The 21,194-nt window shown below is 46.6% G+C and overlaps 2 protein-coding genes across 8 annotated transcripts in view; one reads left to right on the top strand and one right to left on the bottom strand.

The window, feature by feature from the left end:
- Window positions 1–40: 40 nt before the first annotated feature.
- On the bottom strand, window positions 41–11,979 carry HACD3 (3-hydroxyacyl-CoA dehydratase 3). Of its 2 annotated transcripts, XM_069798601.1 has the most exons (11): window positions 11,831–11,979; window positions 11,443–11,485; window positions 10,104–10,177; window positions 7,925–8,089; window positions 6,853–6,904; window positions 6,357–6,467; window positions 5,608–5,735; window positions 4,966–5,078; window positions 4,290–4,396; window positions 3,072–3,203; window positions 41–2,107 (listed from the first exon to the last, which is right to left on the bottom strand). In XM_069798601.1, the coding sequence occupies exons 1-11, from the start codon at window positions 11,915–11,917 to the stop codon at window positions 2,031–2,033; spliced, it is 1,089 nt and encodes a 362-aa protein (XP_069654702.1). In that variant the 5' UTR covers window positions 11,918–11,979; the 3' UTR covers window positions 41–2,030. The 2 variants fall into 2 exon arrangements, with proteins under 2 accessions (XP_069654702.1, XP_069654703.1); XM_069798602.1 differs by lacking the exons at window positions 10,104–10,177; window positions 11,443–11,485; window positions 11,831–11,979 and adding an exon at window positions 7,234–7,349 and having other exon boundaries at window positions 7,925–8,111.
- Window positions 11,980–12,043: 64 nt separating this feature from the next.
- The window catches only part of DPP8 (dipeptidyl peptidase 8), a 32,110-nt gene continuing 22,959 nt past the window's right edge, over window positions 12,044–21,194 (top strand). The window contains exons 1-5 of one of the 6 annotated variants that reach the window (XR_011327151.1): window positions 12,044–12,301; window positions 15,960–16,229; window positions 17,833–17,945; window positions 18,904–19,077; window positions 19,979–20,147. Coding sequence is in view for 5 of the 6 variants with exons in the window: in XM_069798593.1 (XP_069654694.1) it covers window positions 15,971–16,229; window positions 17,833–17,945; window positions 18,904–19,077; window positions 19,979–20,147 (715 nt within the window). In the remaining variant the exon portion in view is untranslated. Of the gene's footprint in view, window positions 12,319–13,731; window positions 13,793–14,167; window positions 14,299–15,959; window positions 16,230–17,832; window positions 17,946–18,903; window positions 19,078–19,978; window positions 20,148–21,194 lie in introns of those variants that run through there. The other 5 variants (XM_069798593.1, XM_069798595.1, XM_069798594.1 and 2 more) reach the window with 5 other exon arrangements.

Raw genomic sequence — 21,194 nt, 5'->3', positions numbered from 1 at the left:
TGCATTCAGGGAAAGAACAAACAACTGAACTGAAGCAAAATTTGGTTGTAAATCTTTCTTTATTAATAGAAACACATTCATTCTGAAGGACTAAAATTCAGTAGTGTAAGATCCATGACAACTTGCACTAGGTACCACAATTTCACTGAGAAATACAATGTATGAATACATATGGATTTCATAACAGAAGTTTAAATGCCCAGTGGAGAAATGATAAAGTATGAAAGTGATCCTTGCTGTTCCGTTGCTCAGCTAATTCAATCCTTTGACATACTTCAAACATAGGTACAGTGTGTGCTAAGTGAAATAGTGTGTAAATAATGCTCAACTCTCCTGAGTAAAGTAAGCTGCGCTCTCCTTTGAGTGGGAGTCTTGAATATCCCTAAAGAGAAGTTGCATCATGCCTCTTGTTGACAGAACACAATTTGTTAAATGCAGCGTGGAGCCTGTACCAGTTCTTTCTTAAAATCTCTGTATAACACTATTTCCTTTCCTTTACAGTAACATTCACTGGGTCCATATCACAAACAGTAAGCTGCTTGTTACCTTTAATATAGAAAATAATTTTCTGGAGGATTCATATTGTTTTACAGTAGAAAAAGATAAATAGTAACCTGGCACTAAGCTAATCTCAACTTCAGTGCCTGTTCGGGATTGCTGGCATTGCTTTCCATTGCCCTGGAGGCAGTGGCAGTTGTTGTGAAGCAACCTGTTCATAACCACAGTGCAGTTTAGAGCAAACTTTTTGTACATTTTCTAAACTGGATTAAGGAGGCCAGAGGCATCTGGAATTAACTACAGGAGGCTAGGTGTGAAGGAGGCCATGTTGAAATTAAGTCAACTGAAACAAAGGTTTCCAGGTGAGAGAGCAGATGACCTGGAATGTGGGAGGAGCTTATCTTTTGTTTTTGCTGTTGTTTAAAGCAAGTGCAGAGGAAGGGGTGCTTTCAAACCCTGTGTGAGATCCCCCTTACTGAGCTTTGATACATGCTATTGCAATAATACATGATTTGACTCACTGCTCCATCCCACCAAGGACCCACCAAAGCAGCATATACACTAAATTTTCAGCTGCACCCCGAAGTTTAAGTAGAAAAGCAATCTTTACTGCCTTTCTGAAGGCTATAAATACAGGAGCTACAGCACTGCCAGGAATGATCAGAGGAGCTCTGGTCTCCCATGACAGTTCCACGTTTTCCCTTTGCATGGGTGGGATGGTGTTCTGCTGGCATTCGTTCACATGCTAGGAGAAAGCTGGTACCTATGTTTCCTTGTTTTGTTATGTTTCAGTGCTTGCATTAGCAATCAGGAAGGTGTTTGTGACCACGTCACAGAGTGGCAGCTTCCCTTCCCTTGTGACTGGATAAGGATGTATTGCTACAGGAATTCTAGGATCCACACAGCACTCCTATTCTGTTAAGGCTGAACTAGAAACAGACTAAGTTGGTAGCATTTAAATTGGCATTAGCTACTTCCAGTTTTAATTCTGCAGCATCAGTATGCTGCAGAAAAAAAGGTGGGGGTATGTGCTGAGCAAGTTTACCCCAACAGTTCATAAACACCCAAACACTGTTCACTGTGGTCTCAGACTGTGCTCCTCCTGCCATCAAGATGCACCCTAGGAACAGCATGGGCCAAGTAGTAGTATATCCCAACATCAGAAGCCCTATCTGCATGCAATATTGAAAGAGCAAATATCCAATTAAAAGATAAACACTATTTCTATTTAGTGCTGCTCCACTGTTTGTAAGCATATTATATGCAGATAATAGGATTTCTTTCTAATATGGTAGTTGACAGAATACAAGTTTAAATGTTACTGTTCAATGGTAAATGCCATGCATACGTGATTGAAAGGGAACAAAATACAGTATATGGGAGTGTTACCTGAATTCACTATGAAATCATGAAATCTAGCATGATCATTTAATTTTACAAAATTCTTTACATTACAGTGGGTAAAACCATAAGAAGTAGAGGCTTATCTTGTCATTGAGATAAATTAGGTAAGAAAGCATTGCAGTCCTCCTTTACTTCATCTTTCTCTTCTTTGGTCCAAGGTGCTGTTTCCTTTGCTTGTAGAGATGACGGGAGTTTACAAATACCCCTGAAAAATAATGAAGTGTTTAAGGTAGAACTTCATTGCATCTTTTTAATGCCAGATGGCTGTACCAAATTTTAAAAAACAACAAAACCCAAATAAACCACCCACCACACAAAAAAGTGATGGTTTAAGGGTGTGTATAGCATTGAAAGATAATGCAAGTTTTTTCTTGCTGGGTGAGGTAGGAGTTGCTGCACAGGCTGTTTGGTACCAGGCTGCTCAGAAGGTTGGTTTGTCACTTTGAGAAAGTTGCAACACTGGCTGTGCAGAGCTGGGGAAGGATCAAACAAGCATTTCAGAGTGAAACGCGATTAAAGGTATTCTTTAAGCAATGTCTGTGAAAGGGTAAAATCTAGTGAAAGTTCAGTTTAAAATTCTAGGTTAGATTCTACTGACTGGATACCCATACATACGGTGTGCATACTACAAAGCTAACTTAGGTTTAAAAATGTAATACCAGAAACCAAATATGTATCAAGCACCATTCTTCTTTAAATATACTAGTATTTGAAGAGCCTTGTATATTGCTTCCTGGAAAAACATGACTTTGCGTTGCATTAGTGATAACGCAGTTTAGTTAAACATTGCTTTAATCTGAAATTATGTTTAGATTTCCACTAAATCATTCCAAAGCTCAAATACCATGTAAAAGGGGAAACTAAGTATACTGAGGTTATAAATACATGTAAAAACTATTTTTTTAACCCAAGTGATCAGTAGATAATGCTGCTAACCTGTTACAAAGGTCTCCTTGCAGGGGCTAACCAGTGGTAATTGTAGGTGTGTTCCCCTCCATCACTGAGAAATTTACATAAACAAGCAACAAGGATAATGCTTAACCTCAAGCAGTTCTGTGTTGCCATGATCCCCCAAGATGCAGGAATTTTATTTTCTTTGAAAAATATACTTATTCAGAGGAAACTGGCCTTTTTATTTCAGTAGTGAGAAATGCAATTAAATATCTTACCTAGAAACAAGGCTATAAGGTATATTTGAAGGAAAAATGAGAACTGGATTGTGACGTTCAGTGGATTTGGCAATCCCAGACTAAATTTCCCTGTTTCACTGAAGATTGGAATGGATTGAACGATACAGACAGCTGAAAGCAGAAGGTCACCATCATTACTAAACACAGATGAAATATACAATTGCCCAGCCCACACCAACTTTTTCAGGATATTCCCCTCTTAGTTGCTAGCTCTCATCAATTATACCAATTTTAAAGCTGTTTTTTTAAACATGCAGTATGATGGAAAGCAGCTAGCTGAGGCAGTATAGCAGTTCAGCTACAAAAGGCTAAACACAGTGAACTTGCCTGGTGAGACACTGTTCTCATACACAACTGTAGCCTGCAGGACCCATGCCAGCAGTATTTACCATGCAAAAATACCCACAGCAATGAAAGAGGCATGGTTGTTCCTGTGCTTGGGGTTAGGCAATGCCCACACCTACTGGCTCAGAGAAGGAGGTTCTGACAGATATCATTACAACACATTTCTTACAGCTAGAAGCTGGGTGGCGATATGCTTCTCAAACAAATAAAAATTAAAAATAATCCAGACCTGTTAAGACAGAAGAGGTCACTGTAAAGCCACCTGCCCACCGCCGCCCCCAGAGGGGCTACAGCAAGACAACTGGGTGACTGCTTCTTCCACAAAGCAGTCACTCTCCAAGCGGAAGGGGAGCAGAGCCCTATCTGGCAAGCACCACACCTGTCTCAGAACAGGCTATGCTGCTTTCAGAGAAGAACTGGCCTCTGCCTGTCCTGTGCAATGATTAACAAGATGTCAGGACCTGTGAGCTGGTGTGAACCCAAGGCAGGCTGACCAAGTCAGGTCTAGCAGACAAAAGCAAATACACTGCTTTGGATAAGCAGAGGGAAGCGAGCATTGTCATCCTGTGCCGCTCACATGGACTGCAGTGTGTTCCTGGTCAATCTGTTCATGTAACCTTTTGTTGCCTTTACTTTCATCTCCAGTGCCCACAAGGAAGACTTCTTTTCACATCAAATTGAAAAAAATATTGGATTCAGCAAGACAAAAATGCTTACATTTGGTTCAGCTCAAAGCAAACATCTATTTATCTACTGTTCTATTTTTTTTTTAGTCCAGCAGCCAAACGAAAAATTGAGTTATTTGCCCAACCTTGACTTCGTTGTTTATTAAACTGCCTTTTTTGGACATACCTTCTGCCAAGCCTCCTAAGGGGTAGAGAGGGATCCAGACAGTGTAACGGAGCCAGGTTAGTGGTTTCCATTCTATACCGATGCATGAAAGCATGTAATATGGATACCTAAAACCAATTCAGTGTGAGAAGAAACAGATGCTGTTTAAAATGGAAGCTGCTACTAGAATTAGTCTTGTATGTATACGCTGTATAGTCAACATAATTCCCAAATTATGCAAGAATATTCAAAAAATTGTTCCTATGGATCATGACGGATGCACCCTTATTTGGCAGTTTACAGAACTAATGCTCTTAATCTGACCATACAGATGAATGTAACTGCCTGGCTTGCCTAATAAACCTTTCAAAATACTTCTTTTGAAAGAGAAACAGAGCATAGTGCAGCTCAACAATGGAAATTCAAAACAGAACCCTCAAGGAAAAAAAGGAAAAAACAGGTTTCCCTAGGTTCAGGGCAGTATTATTTTCAGTCTCCAGCCTTGTCCCAGCTTTTGGCAGATGGAGCAACCTAGGCAGGCTGTGATAGTCCACATCCAAAGGAGATTTCACCCTCTGGGGCCAATGCACTAGTGCCACTCTTCCAAAAGGTACAAAGATCAAAATCTTCTTTAAAGAGTTCTTGGGAACAATCACATTATTCTGTACACACCTGCTAGAAGAAAAATCTCACACACCTGAACAGCTCAACGATACTCCAGAAATAAAATACAAAGAACACCACAGGTTTGCTCTGCATTTCCTCTAAGCTTCCGAGGATAACAAACAAAATAAAGTTTCTTCCAAGTATCTGTTTAAGAAAAAAAAAATTAAGGAACAGTCACACTCTTCATCAAAAGAAAGAGCAAGTCCTTGCTGTCAAAAACACGCAGGGTATCTACTCTTCATGTCTAAAACATATGCTGAGCACATAACTAACTCTGCAGCTGAGCTGTGACCTGCTTCTTATAAGCACGTGTTTTGCTCTGTATTTAAGTGCAATCCAAGGGACCCAGTCTTAAATCATCTATCCCCATTTTTATGCACAACAACCACAACCAGGATAAAAAGGGCACTGGCACCAAATCAAAATCATGTACTTTTCATCAGCCGCTTCTTGCTTTTGTTGTCCTCAAGTATCTTACCTAGGTGATGGAAGAAGACAGCCTCCCACAGCTAAGACTGGTATGCATGGATTCCTGCGTCTTGAATAATATATTCTCTAGTCCAGTGCCAGTGAGGTTGTTATCAGTTATTTTAGGAGAGTCTCAACACTTGTGTAAAATAGAGGTTTACTTTAAACATGGGAAGAGCAAGGAGAAGAATCTTAAAATATTTACCTGCACTACAGCAGGTATCAGCGGTGATCTGACTAGTCCTATTAGTGAATTCATGATCTCCATTAATGCCAGGGTATGACAGAAATACATCATGTCAGCAGCAGTGTGAAATGTGTCATAGAAGGAATCTGTAAGACACAGGAAACCATTTTAGAGAACAAATGAATTTCCATGTCCAGGAAGCTGGCGCAGCAGCATAGCTTTTGGTAACAGGATTCTAGTTGTATCTGAAAAAAACGTTATGCATAATTATGTAACTTCTTTATAGGCCTTATCTTGAAGTTACAGCAGTTAGGCCAGAAACACTGCTCAAGTGGTCTTTTTCATGAACAGAAGGATCAAGAGCTATTTCAGTAATTACTTTACAAAAAAGCGATAGCGCTGTACCTCAATAGAATGAATCGTTCTTGCTGCAAAAACAAAATATTCTGCCCAGCTCATTTTCAGAAATACTAACATTGCAGTGAGCGAGACATTTTGCTCCAACTGATTTCTTTAGAAGTAATCTTGGCAGAGTACAAGTATCATTCATCAGAATATGCAGTTGTGATTTACAAGAGGACAGTATTTTCCTATGCTGACACTGTGATAGCTTTTGAGTGGGTTTTGTTGTGTGCTTTGGTGATGCATTTACAGTTTTGTTTCCTAAGTATGTCTTCCTTTAGATTTCGCTATTCAGAAAGTATTAAAAACAACAGTAAAAAAACAAAACACCCCCCCATGTGAATAAAATAGTGCTTTTTACTTGCCTTTTCCTAAGATGAACAGTCGTACTGTCATGTTCACAAAAATCCAAGAGAATCCCAAAAACTGTACAAGATTATACATGATTAAGTATCCCTTCTTCAGGTGTTTGAAAGCTAAAATCAGTAATAAACACATCAGGTGAGCAGAGTACAATGGTAACTCTTCTGCAAAGAGCACAGCTGCAAACCAGGCTTTCTATGAGAATAAAGCTTGCAAGAAAAAGGGAAGCTATTGATTGCGATAAAAGGATTGCTGTGTGCACTGTGGTTCTGCCTGCTTTTACCATCATCTGCTAGAATTCAGTTCTTACTAGTCAGATTTTTTTAAATTCCTTGGAAACTGCAGTCCATTTGTATTAAATTTCTAAATACAAAGGTCCCTCTCCAAGATGCACCAAGCCAGTCAAAATTGCTCCACAAGACTTGAGGTTTTGCATATAAGAGTGACAGCAGCTTTCTAAACCCCACCTTACACACTTAAAAAGGTATGGTTACTTACGGTCTTTTGGGACTCTGGATTCTATTTTCATTTTGTTAATCTTTTCTTCTTCCTTAAGATGAAGGATAAGGTTTTAAAGACTGTTACTGTAATTAGCAAGTGATTTGTTAACTATACTACTGCAAAGCTAGTGGGTTTAAAACTCAGCTAAGCAGCCAGTTGCTAGAGGGAGGGTTTAAATTTTCAGCTGCATAAAACAACACATGGATCATCCAGAAATTATGGTACAGCAAAAGCTAGAGCGTGTTAACTAGTTATCCTGCCTTCACTATGTATTTTATTCTAGTAGATGCTTTTGCTGAAAAAGCCTGCTGTTTTCTGTGTTAATTCTCAATTATTATTGATTCTTAGAGCTGTTCCTTAAAACATTTCATGACCCACCAGTGACCTGAAGGGAACTGAGAACATCCAGCCCAGGCTCTCTGCCTGCCCTTCACCGCTGCTTTCTCGCTCCTGGCATTGCAGCGGCCCTTTCTCCTCCGCGCTAAGCTCAGTGGCTGTGGAGGGGAACAGGGCAGCGTTTGTTGTAAAACAGATTTGCAGAAATGTGGTCTGTTCAAGTCTTTTCCAAGGTGGTCTTGCACCTCCCTGCTGCAGTAAGCTGCTCAAGCTTACCAGATGGTGGGAACGCACCATCGGGGCCAGCCCAGCAGCTCAGGAAAGCCTTAGAAATCCCTGCTTTCCAGACAAGCACTGCCCAGGACTGGCATCTCTGGGCTCTGTATGGCACATTGATATGATCCTCATATGGATTGGGACACAGGGCTGCAAAGGCATTAGGCAAGGGGTGCAAGCCTTTGGCTGCAGACCCTGGCCAGTGCTGAGCTAGCGCAGAGCCACCAGTTCAGATTCACGCTGCTGCTCTTTCTAATCAGAAGTGTGCCTATTTCCGAATTCCTGCTTACAATTTGAACTGTTTATCCAATTCTATGTGGGATCTGTATGAAATAGCAGTAACAATCAGCATGCCAGACAACTCCAGGCAAATGAAGAACAGAAGTTCCAGCACAGGAGAACAGCTATCCTTGCTTTGTAGCTGACAGCACAAGCCACATGTGCCCACAGGACTGACCTTCTCCTTCAGTTCCATTTCAGCATCCGATTCATCTAACCAGCGGTCGAAGTCGGGAGCTAGGAAGAGCGGGCGCTTCTCTTGCTTGGTGAGTCTCTCCCACCAGTTACTCTCTTTTTTCTGCACAGTGATGTTCAGCTGCCTTTGAGTCACCCTGCATACAGGCTGAGGGCAGGCACAGGAGCATACATCAGCAAAAGTCCTAAGAAACAAGCTCTGAGACTGAGTTGATACCCAAGCTCTCCTTATCAAGGAGGCAGTGATGACATGGACTGCTGCAGCACAAGCATTTCTCTGCCACCCAAGGCATGGAAGCAAAGGGCAGCCAGTTGAAGATGGCAACTGTGATGGCTGTAGGATTTCCTAAGCAGCTTGAAAGCCTGCCTGTACCGCACAGAACCATTGCATCCCACCACAAAGAGCGAGCACAGACCCTGGCGCTAGCCTTCCTAGGCAGAACCCATAATCTTGGCTTTAGACCTTTCACATTTGGTTCCATGAGCCACCCACTTCCTCTAGCCAGTGGTAGAAACAACACTACCATCAGCCACAGGTCCCTGTCCGAAACAGGGGACCCGACGTGACATCCGCTACAGCGAGACAAAGAGCTAACAGCCTTAGGAAATATCTGGAGATAATCGTGAGCTGACGGACCTGGCAGTGTGGTCACTGCTGCTCCATGAGGCCTCTCCACCACGGCCACACTCTGCATAATGGCAGCCTAGAACTTCTCCATCCTCACAGCCCACAGCATTGTCACCTTGGGTGCCCACCCTTACTGCCACCGTCGCATCCCTCCACACTGCGCCAGGGTGCTCTGCATGGACTGCCTCCCAAACCAGCTGAAACTGATGCAGGAGATCCATGAGCTGCATTCTTAACTGAGCACGTTACACCAGCACTGCTCTGTCAAGGCTTTCTGGGTGCTCCTAGGACATCTGAAGGCTGCAGCTGTAATTTACAGTTACTAACGCCTGGTCCTTGCCTGTCAGAAGCTCCATCTCCCGCTGGTGGCCAGCCTGGCACCAGCAAGAGGCACTCATGGTACACAGCAAAGCTAAAGGAGAAAACCCTGGACTGCAATACTTCCTTGTGCTGACCATCTGTAGTTACACAGATTTCAGAGTCTGTTCTTGTCCCTCCAGTGACTCAGAGTGACTAGACTTTTGGAAGGAGGCTGCTCTGCAGAGGCAAGGGCTTGCCTTCCAGGCCTGGCTCACAGCAGAGCCCGTGTCTGCCAGCACAGAGGACAAGCACGGCCAGTGGCGGGCACCGCTCCCCACACTGTGAACCAGGCAGCTGCCACTTTACAGGCCAGGTGACAAACTGGTGACCAGATCCTGAAACCAAGAGGTGTTCATCGTCTGCCACTCAATACCTGGTAGGAGCCACACTGCTGATGGACCCTAGAAATTCACCCTCTGGCGGTCTCCTCCCTTGCTGAAGCAGCAGAAGTGAATGGTGGCTCCCAGTCTGACTGCAGCTGTCCCCAGCAGGCAGCCAGGAATAAGCAGCACAAATCCTGCACTGGGAGCAGAGCCCAGAGTTTTCCTGTGCCCCCAACAGCTTTCAGAGGTAAAGACAGACTTTACAGCCACCTGCGAGCAACGCGGAGGGGCTGCTCTTCCAGCCAAGCTCTCTCCTATCAGACTACAACAGGAATTAAGAAAAGATTTTTGCACTGGGAGCTACAACGTATCTGTACTGGCAACCTAAGAAATCTGCACAAGCCAGAAGCATGAGTTCTCACAGCTTTCTTTTGTTGGGCTGCAAAAGAAACCAGGAAACATCACGCTGACACTTTGCAGCAGTGTTTCCCTGCTCTCCAATCAAGGTTGCATCAGGCAACATGTTGCCAAATTCTCCCATTATTTTGCTGCTTTAAATCCTTTAAAAAAATGACAACTACTATTAAACAACTGATACGTGTAAGGCCCTGTTTCTATTAAAGCTGACCCACGTAAGCACTAGCTCCAGTGAGGCAATTTGCATTAAAGCAGGATGGTGGCTGAACACCGGGACAGAGGACCGCCAAAGACAGCTTTTAGTCTGCAGCAGTTACAGAGTCACCAGGGAAATCTAAACAGCATATTGTGAACTTTACGTGCAACCATTTTCCTTTCAAGTTTTTCAAAAATTACTTTCTCTTTGCAAGAGTTAGAAAAGTCACAATACCTACTTTAGGCTCAACCGGTTCTAGGAACTCGATCTGAAATTCGTAGATGTTGTCCCCTTTGGCACCATGACCCTGAGCTAAAAGACAAAAATTAGTGGTCAGCATGAAGGTCCTAGCTAGCTTCACGCAGCCCACCTGCAAAGGACGCTTTATACATAGAAATATTCAGCAGTTATTTACAGTGCTTCCCCCCGCCTTGCTGGGAGGCAAGAGGAAACCACACAATAACAGGGAAGACACAAACAGCCCAAAATGTTGCTCAGAGGTGCGGCCGCTGGAGTTGGCAGCTAAAGCTATGGCAACTCTGCACGGTGCTGCAAAAGGGTCCGTGCTCGCAGGAAGGCAGCGTGTCAGATTCCCAAAAGAGAGGCTCAAAAGGCTGCTCACGCCTAACTCGAATCCCACGGAAAATCCCCCGCGTTTGGGGGATCCAGCCTCCGCACCGACGAGCGAGTGCCCAGGGAGACTGGTCTCCAGTGGGTCTGTAGGAATGTGATGCGGGCAGTCCCCTCCCAACAGCAGGAGGGCAAGTTCATCTCTCATTTCCCATATAAGTGGGTCTTGTCCCCAGAAGAGCTCCAAAAACCTGCATGCTGAGTTTAATTTCCACCCTTCCAAGCTGTAAACTGATCCTGAAGTGAAAACACGATGTGCAACAACACCCTATCAAATGGCCCTGGCTGCGGCTCACCAGGGAGGCAGCATTTCCCAGACAATGCATCTTAAAGAAAGCCACCAAATAAATGGGAAAACCCAAATAAAAACAGCTACAGCATATCCTGAGCCCTACCCGGACGAGCCAGCCAGCACAAGCTCCACAGTGCTGCAACGTGCAGCTGCCTGGCTGAAACAAAACCATCTTTTAGGAAGAGATCTGCTTTACCTTTCAAATCGAGCACTAGTTCCTGATGCAGAGGTTTGATAGCAGTTGCAAACAAGGTCTTTGTGAAAGGAAAAATTGCTGCGAGTTATCTCCGGGGTTCAGTTGCCGAGTTGTTCCCAACAGCAAAGACATATGGAAATCTCACTGATATTTAAATATAGGGAGAGGGTTGGGGGTTTTTCTTCTGATTAGATAAGATACAACCTGCTAGCGTTACTAGAATACAACAGTTTGTAGGCGGGCGTGTGTCACGACGTATCCGTACGTGGCCTGGCACCCAGCACCCAGCTCGGTCGCCCTCACCAAGGGCGGCGATGGGGAGCAGTGGCTGCCGGCACCCCGGGCTCTCCTCCCGGGACACCCGCACGCCCGGGTGGGCCAGGCTCAGCCGGGAGCTGCCTGGAGCAGAGGTGGCTTCGCAGGAGGCCCCCCCCCCCCCAGCAAGGACGGAGCCCCTACCTTTGAAATGCAGCACGTTGTCGGTGATGGTGACGTCCGGGTGCTGCAGAAGGAGGAGAAGCGTTAGGCGGCGGCTCACGCACCCACACCGAGCAACGGGGATGGAGCGGCGGGGACGGGACGGGACGGGACGGTCTCGCTGGCCCCAAGCGAGCACCGCGCTTCCCCAAACCCCCGCGCACAGCCCACCCTCGCTCCGGGGCGAGACCCCGCCGCCGCCGCCGCCGCCGCGAAGCCTCCCGCGCCCCTCCCGCTTGGCAAGCCCGCCGGTGGGGAGCGGGGCTGCGTGGGTGTCTCGCAGCCGGGGTCCGCGGGTGGGTCACCCCCCCCTCTCCCCGTAGGGGGGCGGGGCTGCCCGCTCCTGCCCCAGCCGCCCCCCCTCCGGTACCTGCACGTCACTCAGCTCCACGCGCAGGTAGAGCTCGCGGTGCCGCTGCGCCCAGTGCACGTGCGGCCGCAGGCTCGGGCCCGCCATAGCACGCGCCGCGCCGCTCCCGAGGCGGCAGCGCGGAGGGGGTGTTGGTGGTGGGGTGTTCCCGCGCGCCTGCGCACAGCGCCCACCGCCCTCGCGGGATGGAGGCGGGCGGTTCCTACTGCGCCTGCGCGCAGCGGGGAAAGGGGCGGCAATGGCCGCCGCGGCCGGCAGATGTCTGCTGCGCTCCCCGCCTCCGCGGGTCTCCCTGGGCTCCGCCGCCACCCGGAGCTCCTCCTGTGGCCTCAGGTGTCGTCCGGTGCACCCTCACTCTCCCCTTCGGCCTCTGGGGGCCTTGCGTGTTCCCTCCAGTCCCATGCGCGGCCTCCGTGCCCTCACGTCGCGGTGCCGGGTCCAGAGGTGTCGGCCGCGATGGCAGTGACCCCGGTGAGAGAACGCGTCAGGTATTTTAACAGAACTGTGACGCCTTTCGGGCACTGTCGGCTTTCAGGCCCCGTTGGCAGCTTTCCACTGCGTGGGATGTCCAATCCCTCGAGTGTACCCTGCTGCCACTGGAACCTGCAGGGAGTGTGCCGTGGTGTTGACCCCTGTCCTCCTTCTTCCATGCCACACGTCTTCACGGAGGGGCAGCCTCTGGCAAGGGCACAGAGAGCTTCTCGAGCTGTCTCCGCCATGACTCAGGGGGGCTGATAAAAATCTAGAAAATACCATGCCATCTGTATCCTGCCCCGCAACCACACGCCCCAACCTTTTTAAACTCTGACACTGGAATTACTATGTGCCCCAAGACCTTGCTGCCAATAAGGCTAAAAAGGGGGCAGCATTGATTTTGGTGGTACTTGCAAAAAGGCTGCCCCTCGCTCCCTTAGTGGTTCACACAAGGATGCCTCACTCGTAGCCTCCCCCGTTGCCCTGGCAAAGTTCATCCTCCCCTCCATCCCAGCTTGGCGCGACCTCTCCCTCCCAGCTTCAGGGTACTTTTTGATGTTCCCGCAGAGGTTTTTTTGTGCAAATCTCTGCGCGGGTAGGAGGCACCAGCTCTGTGCCTCAGCCTGCCTCTGAGCGGAGGATTTCCAACCTCTGGCAGCCTGTGGGGCTGCAAAACTGCTGCGGAGGGACAGGTGAGTTGTAGAAATAGGTGCCGGGCTGCTTTATTTTGGAACGCAAACCCCACGGGCCAACAAGCCCCGGGGCAGCATGTGGGAGATGGCACCGAGCGGCTGGTATGGGAAAAAAAAAGCTGTCGGGTCTGTGTGTGACCTGGGGCTTCTGCTTGCACACACATTTAGGAGGGAGCACCTGCAGCAAAATTATTTTTTCTGGTTTATAATGGATCAAAAAAGACTTTGGTTTACAAAAAGTGGCTTTGCTTTATGAAGAGAAATTCAAATGTATAGAAACATTTGGCTGGGGGCTCACTGCACTGGGGCCTGTGGGTGCCCTGGGCTGGTCATTAGTAGCTGGGTTTTTGGTTGGTTTGGTTTTTTTTGCTGTAGGAAGCACATCAGTGTGGAAGTGCTGGCTTTTTGGGGGGAAACAAAGCCGATTTTTGAAACTGAAGGATCCCCGTGCATGGGGCTTTGCATGAGGTAGTGTGTGTCCGTGTCCCGGGTCCCCGTGCAAGGCGTAAACCCTGTGTCCCGGCTGCCGGTGACGGAACAACGTGCGTGTCCCGCTGCACGGGGGGAGTGTTGCGCGTCCCGTCCCTTGGCTCTCCGCAGCCCGGTCCTCCCGGCCGGCAGGCGGCGCCCTCGCCCGTGCCCCGCGGTGCTCGGCGGGGCTGGTGCCGCTTCCTCCCATCCGGTAGGGGGCGCCGCCCCGCCTAGCGCGGCCCGGCGGCTCCTCCTGGCGGAAGCGGAAGCGGCCCGGCGGGGAGGCTCGGCAGCATCGCCGCCGCGGAGAGCCGTGAGTACCGGGGTGGGTGAGGGCCCTCGTGGGGCCCGGGGGAGGTGGCCTCCCGGAAGCGGGGCCTCCGTCCTGGGGGGAGCTGCTGGTACCCCGTGGGGTGGGGGGGAGGAGGAGGAGGAGGAGGAAGAGGACGGGGGGGGCGGAGGTTTGCCCCGGGGCGGCCTGGCTTTTCGCCCCCGACCAGGCCTGCCCGCTCCCCCCCGCCACGGAGGGCCCCTCCCGGGATCTACCCGCTTCCTCCCACCTCGGCGGCAAGGGCAGACCTGTGGCCATTCATCCCGCTCAGGCCCGACGTGCCCCTCCGTCGCACCCTGCGGATACGAGACGTCCTACGGTGATGTAGTGCTGGAGGGTCCCCTGAGCTGGTGTGAAGGATTCGGCGGTCTCTCTTTGTTGGCTGCAGGAAGGTGGAAAAAAATGCTTCAAGTGGCAGAAGGTGGCTGCGGTAGAGATCCCGCAGTGATCTCCTGGGAGGCAGATCCTCGTGTTACGCTGGACTAACTTCACTTTGCCGGGTGGCTGTTCTCACTCTTGTTTGCTCGTTAAAGGCTACTGCTCTTCGGTATTTATCTCTTTTCTTGAGAGGGGAGTGTGAGAAATAGGTCGGGTTAAGACATGTCAGCATCTGGGTATAGGTGGGAAAAGGAGATTTCTCTTTGTTGGAATTCCGCAAATTAGATGCGAGTTTTCTGATTAAGGTTTGAAGTCTCATTCTTGGTTTCTATCGCTGTCTGAGCAGAGCACTGTTCTGTGTATGGGCTTGAACTCTCCTTCCAGTTTTACAGGGCTGTTTAATAACTTGTGTTGTGTCTTTGTGTTGTAAATAGCTTGGACAAAAGAAGGACCTGTTGTTTTGTTTGTATTGTCAAAGGTGGAACCAAACTTTTAATTCAGACTTGTCCTGCTTTGCTTTTAGCAATTTATGTTAAAGTGGGTTTGTTCCAAGGTGTAGGTCATCTCTTTTTTACTCATCTGTGATGAGTTATCTCAGCTGCTGTGTAGAGCAGCAGGAGAGCCAGTCTGTCAGGGAGCTTTGCCTCAGGTAGCTGTGCTGCCCAAGCCCATCCCCTGAGATTTGGTGGTCCTTTAGTGCCTGTCTGCTCAATGGGAATGCTTTATTTAGTCTGTATTAGTGTTTTTGTCAGGCTCGGGCCACCAAGCTCTGCCCTAGCAATGTGCAGAACAGTTCTGCAGCCTTTCCATTCTATATGTAGTAAAACTCTCTTCTTTTGAGAACTGACAATCCTTACGCTTTGGTCTCTCCAGTAATGAACTATGTGGCAGGAGTTTATAGCGTGAATCCTTTTGGAGCTGCCCTCAGATCTGGGATTTACAGTGGAAGGACTTGGTTTCCTCTTGCCAGACATCTGGGCTTTTAATTCCAGCTCATATATCTTTTGCAAAGCACAGCTGAGTGCAGGAAGAGATATCTGCTAAATTAACAACCTGTTTGGGAGGATAAGACTTATTCTGCAGATAAATCTGTTTGGAAAATGCTTTTTTCGCTGTGTCCCCCTTCTTCTGGTATCTCTTCACACTTCTGGAAGAGTCTTATCCATACAGTATTTGTAATTATATCCCTGAGATGATACAACAGTGATGATCATTGCTAGACTCTTCTGAGCTTTGTTTGAAAGGAGATACAAACGAACCCAACAAATTATAGGAGAATAATGGGAATAAGGGCACGCAGTTGCCTAGGCCCATTGTGTGTGGCCTGGTGGTTCCAAATTGACTACTAATGTTTGTTCTAAGTAGTTGGTTGTTCCAGATCTTGCTACAGTCCTAATCGTCCCCTGTTCTAATATCAGTGTAGCGAGGTGATATTCATGCAGCTTACAGGGAGGAAGAAGCACGCAGGAGCTTAACAGGGAAGAACTTATCCAATTCATGAACTTAGTAGTTGGGGGGGAGGGGGATGGCAAAGGCAAACAACAATAAATCTGTGTGGCTCTGTGAAGTTCTTAGTCCCATTCTGAAAGGCTGAGTGATGGCGGCCTGTTTTCCAGAGCAGAAATCTCTTTCCTAGACCATTTCATTCTGCTGTTTTTTTTTCTCCAATGAACTGGTGTTTTTCTTATAGCGCTTTTGCTGTGGTGTGTTTTGGGATTCTGAAGTGAATATTTGCTGGGCTGCTGGAAGGCAATGCTGAACCTCTGCTATTCTGTTCTTCCAGAAACATGCAACATGGCAGCAGCCATGGAAACTGAACAGCCGAGCCTTGAAATCTTCGAAACTGCGGGCCATGAGGAGCAGGTCCAGAGAGAGGAGCAGCCAAAACTGGAACCTTTCTATGTAGAGAGACATTCCTGGAGCCAGCTTCGGAAACTGCTCACAGATACACGGAAGTATCATGGGTACATGATGGCAAAAGCCCCTCACGACTTCATGTTTGTGAAGAAAAATGATCCTGAAGGACCTCATTCCGATAGGATCTACTATCTGGGTAAGCTTGCTGCGACAGCCTGTGTCTTGACTAAATAGTCACTGCGGAGGCTCTTCAAGTTTGACTGTTCTTGAGAGCTGGGTGTTGCCGGCAGTTAAATCAGAATGGTTTTCAGGCCAGATTGGCTGGTCAAATGTCATGATCATGATTGTAATGTCTCATTAAAACTTGCGATGTAATCTCCCACAGAAATGGTGTGATTGAAGGTGACCCATTAGGCCTGCTGGAGCTGGAAAAGAATTGTGAAGCGTCCTTTGGGACATATTCCCTAGCTGGGAGGACGGGTTAAGTTTGTTTGGTCTGTTTTCTCTCACTCCATGTATGATATCCCCTCTCCAAAAGCTGTGTCAGTTTGATCTCCTTTCTCTTAATTACAACTAGTGGGTAGAACCTTTTTTTCTTTCAAAGTTTCCTTCCAAACAGAGATTATAAATGTAATTTTGAGAGTCCTTTGTGCTTCCACTATTGATGGAGTAGGTTTTCCAGGGATTCTGGAGGGAATAAATAGCAGTGTAGGGCAGGGGCAGCTTAAAGAGTAAATGTTTTTCTCAACATTTTTGGTCTTGATAATGAAGAACTTCATGTAATTTATTGTTCTTGGCCTCAGTGCCTCATTTCTGCATTATTTCAGTAATTAGTGTTCACTTGATATATCTGTGTTTCTAAATTGCAGCTGTGCTTGAAGTGATTTGGCACTGTAAATGATGCTGTGAGCAACCTTCTGGGTGGCTTTTTGGAGCAGGCCTTATGGTAGAGGAATGCTTTTGTCAAAAGCTGCACTAACTCAACATAAGTCCATGAAAAACTGGATTGGGGGAGAAGCAATGGTCAGAACAAAGGCCGACGAGCCGGCACCGTGTTCCAGCCCCATTGCTTGCTGCTCAGGCTGGTTGCTTAAGCTCTGATTTGTGATTCACAGTCTTTGCATGTGCTGTGCAGTGACATAGTCGGAAAGCTGCTGATCTGTTTCTTTTTTCCCCTTTTCAGAGGGTGGGGGTCATAGTCCTTGAATGATGCTGAGTTCAAGCATGTTGTGAGGGTGGGTTAAGGCTGACCTCAGCTGAGATGAGCTCTGGTTTCCTATGTGCTACTTCCTGAGCTGTAGGTCAGACTTGGTCTTCCCTGGGGCACACCTGGCTCCCTCGGGACTGATCCCCATGTGCCTTGGCAGGATCTTTCAGAAATCTGAATAGCACTGAGGGAGGGGAGCAGGAAAGGGATGTTCAAATCTTCCTAAAGACATGTTATCTGTGAAACACCAGCTGCATCATGCTGTATTCCAGCCAGGGGAATAGCAGAAAGGCCCTTCTTGATCTTAAAAGCTTATAAAATAAAGGGGGCCCCCAGCCTTCAAGAAGATACAGATATGCTTCAGACAGCATGGGGTAAGCCTGGGTGTAGTTCCTTGTTCTCTGCCTTCTCCGTGACTTGCATTTCTGTGAAGCGGGGAATTCCCAGAGTGAGGCTGCAGTGCAGAGACTGTCAGTACTTTTTCTGGTAGAAAGGGCCTGTGAAACTGTTCCTTGGTATCCTTTGAGAGTGTTTGGATTATTAACAGAAAGCTAATATACTTTTTTTTTTTTCCTCCTCACTTTCACAATAGCAATGTCCGGGGAGAACAGAGAGAACACGCTCTTCTACTCTGAAATTCCCAAAACCATAAACAAAGCTGCTGTCCTCTTGCTTTCCTGGAAGCCTCTTTTGGATCTTTTTCCGGTGGGTCCTGATTTCTTCCGTGCTTCTTGGCAGCGTAGCAAGTACACAGGCTTTAGGGTTGCACCTATAAGCCATTGTTAAAATTTGGAGTTCATTGTCTCAAACGTTTTAAGATTCTCCTTGTACTTGGCTAACTCTGCAGCCAGCTCAAAAACAAGCACAGCTTTCTCACCAGCGTTTGGAGTTACAGCCTTTGTGCGTCATAAAAACTGTGTGTGCTGGATGATTCCTCCTTTGCCGGCAGAGATTTCAAGTACTAATTTGCATCAAATTCTCTGCTGTGAGATCCTGGGGATTGCTGAAGGAGCTGTAGTCTCCAGTAATCCTTGTCTTGCAGGGGGGAGTGATGAGTCCCCCTAAGGATCAGCCAGTGGCTCCGTGACTCATGCTGGAGCAGAGGATCCCTTTCCCACTTACTGGAACATGTGTCTGCTTTTCACCTCTGTACATAGCAAGCCTGCACCAGTCCCACCCCATGCACTGTGGCAGATTGGAGGAGGTGGGACAAACCCCATGTGGAATTAGGTGTGTTTTTTCCCATGTTATTTCCTGAGGCTGTGAGCCAGACATAAAACTCATGCTGTGCTCTCCTCCCACCAGACCAGTCACTGTGTATCTTTGCGAAAGTTAGCAAAGACTCTCCTGCTTGTTCTAGAAATAACAGACCTTCAGTCTGATCTTTCTTATGCAAGTGTATATTGGAAATAATGCTGGCCTTGGTATGGGAGAAGTGGCTGTCAGGTTTACAGTTGTGTAGGATCTGATCATGGCCTGCACCTACAAGTGCCGAAGGCAGAGGCACAAGCAGGAGCAGGCTTCTAGCCGCCAGCAGGATTCTGGAGGAGGAGGGTGTCTGCACAGCCATCTGCTCCTGGAAGCTTGGCGTGCAGAGATACTCTGACAGTGTAGTAAGACATGCACAGCAGAGGTTGATGGTACTTCTCTGCCCATATATTAGGCCATCCTAGACTATGGGATGTACTCTCGTGAAGAAGAACTGCTACGGGAGAGGAAGAGAATTGGCACCATTGGGATTGCCTCTTATGATTACCACCAAGAAAGTGGCACCTTTCTGTTTCAGGCTGGGAGTGGAATTTATCACGTAAAAGATGGAGGCCCTCACGGATTCACTGTGAGTTTACTCATCTCTCCTGTTTTATGCAGTACTACTTTCCTCTGGCTAGAAGCTCCTTTGGCTTGGAGTGAAAGCAGAGTGCAATCATCAGTTATTGCTGCACTAGCATGGCAAGTAGCCTTGATGACCCTTGAAATGTGGAGAAGTCCATAGGGATGCATTTCCATGGTTGTAGAAACTCGGGTAGAGAATTACAAGAAATGGTAGAAACCATGGCAGCAAGGCAGGACACCAGATTTTGTTGATTTTTCATAAGTAGCAATGCCAATAAAAAGCAACATAAAGGCTCTGTGCTCTTTCACGTAGTCAGAAGTCACACCAGAGACAACTTTGGTTCCCAAGCTGTGGTTTAGAGGTCACTGTTCAGCAGCCAGTGCTGTATATGTTATAAGATTTGGCTGTATAACTTGCAGAACAAGCAGCCTTTGCTCTGCTGGTGCTGAAGCTGGACTTCAAAGCTGAAATAATTTCTTGTTATTCTAACAGATGCCTGATGTCTGTCTAACCCTGTTGTCAAGGGGAATTTACTGTACCCTGAGTTGCTTTTGGAGGATGAGATTGTATGTTCTGCCAGCCCCTTTTTAGGGTGCTGTTTTTAAGAGTGTGCCAGGCTTCTCTAGGCAAGCTGCCTTCTGATTTGTGGCTAATTCTCAGCACTGGTGAAAGAAACCCTGGTGGGATCTGTGTAGCCTTGGTAGAAGCACAACTTTCCCTATAAAATACCTGCATAGTATTTTTCTGTGTTTAAGACGGATAGATTCCTCTGTTGTAAACCTGTGTATTTGAAGTCAGTGTCCACACTACTGTGGTCTTAGAGACCTTCTGATAATCCAGGTTAGTTTCTATAAGTGTCCATGTGTTATCATTGCTTACTGTGCTTTTTTTTTCTTTGAAACAGCAACAGCCTTTAAGACCCATTCTGGTAGAGACTAGTTGTCCAAATATCCGTATGGATCCCAAGCTTTGTCCAGCTGATCCAAATTGGATTGCATTTATCCATAGCAATGACATCTGGATATCTAATATAGAAACCAGAGAAGAAAGGAGGCTAACATTTGTGCACAATGGTAATGCATCCTCAATTAAAATCTCCACACCTCTTCTGCACTTGTTTTTGCTAGACTGAATTAAGCAATGGCACTAGGGGTTCTTCTGAAATCTGGGGAAATGGCCACTGTTTATTCCACCTTGTTTGTCATGTTCTATGTGTTTCCTCTAGTGCAGATATTGTGGGCTGATTCTTTTCCCTGCACTGTGGAATCTGGCAGAATGAGTTATTTGTTGAATACATATGGAAGGGCTCTACTACTGAAACAGCACATTCCTTTTTACTGGAACTGCCTTTTTTGTGTGGAGGAGCTGTGGGTGGAATAGAGCTGGAGGAAAGTTTCTGTCAGTGAAATAAGGCTGCAGGGCCTTTTAGAAACAATATAGACAGTTTCTGAATAGCACTGTGGCTTCTGCTGGCCCCTCATACTCAGTAACTTGGGTCCTTGCTTCTTACCCTCTCCAACTCTGTTTTAGATGGGTATCCTGGAGGAAGGAAAATGGGAAATTGTGGATAAAACACTTTTTAAAAATCGGTTGTGTTTTGTATTTAAATCATACTTTGTATTTAAACTTGATCATTTAAATTTTAGTTCAATTAATATTTCTGACACTTTATAATAATGCTTTAGCTTATTTAAATGTTAAATATTAAAATATTATGTAAGTACATTAAAAATAAACTGTAGCAATGACTCCTTCTCAGATGATAATTATTTATGGAGCGCTGCTAAGTTACCTCCAGGGTAACAGGAAAAATATTGAAGCCCTATGGATATGTCATCATGTTGAGATGTTATGTAAGTCTGTTACTTTTGGTTTGTACAGTGAATGAAATACTGATGCTTTCATTTTTCTGAATGTTGATATTTTCAGTTTCAGTTGTTCAGAAGGGTTTGTTTTGTTTTTTTTTTTTTCTTTGATTGTCTTAAAAGTTGTGGTTCCAATTCACTGAGCTCAGGTAGAGAGAACATTTTCTTTCTTCGACTAGTACGTAGAAAACTGAGAGACTAATTGGGTAAAGTAAGAAGGGAGGATGGCTTGGCTTTCCTTTCCTAAAAGAAGCT

Source organism: Haliaeetus albicilla, chromosome 12 (genome assembly GCF_947461875.1).
Source record: "Haliaeetus albicilla chromosome 12, bHalAlb1.1, whole genome shotgun sequence".
Taxonomy (NCBI): domain Eukaryota; kingdom Metazoa; phylum Chordata; class Aves; order Accipitriformes; family Accipitridae; genus Haliaeetus; species Haliaeetus albicilla.
This window is presented reverse-complemented; position numbering and strand designations above follow the sequence as displayed.

Excerpts from the sequence above, each read along its gene's own strand:
- HACD3 (XM_069798601.1), bottom strand. The coding sequence starts at position 11,917 with ATGGCGGGCCCGAGCCTGCGGCCGCACGTGCACTGGGCGCAGCGGCAC. Across the intron at positions 8,090-10,103 it reads TAGAACCGGTTGAGCCTAAA|CCTGTATGCAGGGTGACTCA; the intron begins GTAGGTATTGTG and ends GCCTGCCCTCAG. Across the intron at positions 3,204-4,289 it reads CTTAGGAGGCTTGGCAGAAG|CTGTCTGTATCGTTCAATCC; the intron begins GTATGTCCAAAA and ends TTCTGCTTTCAG.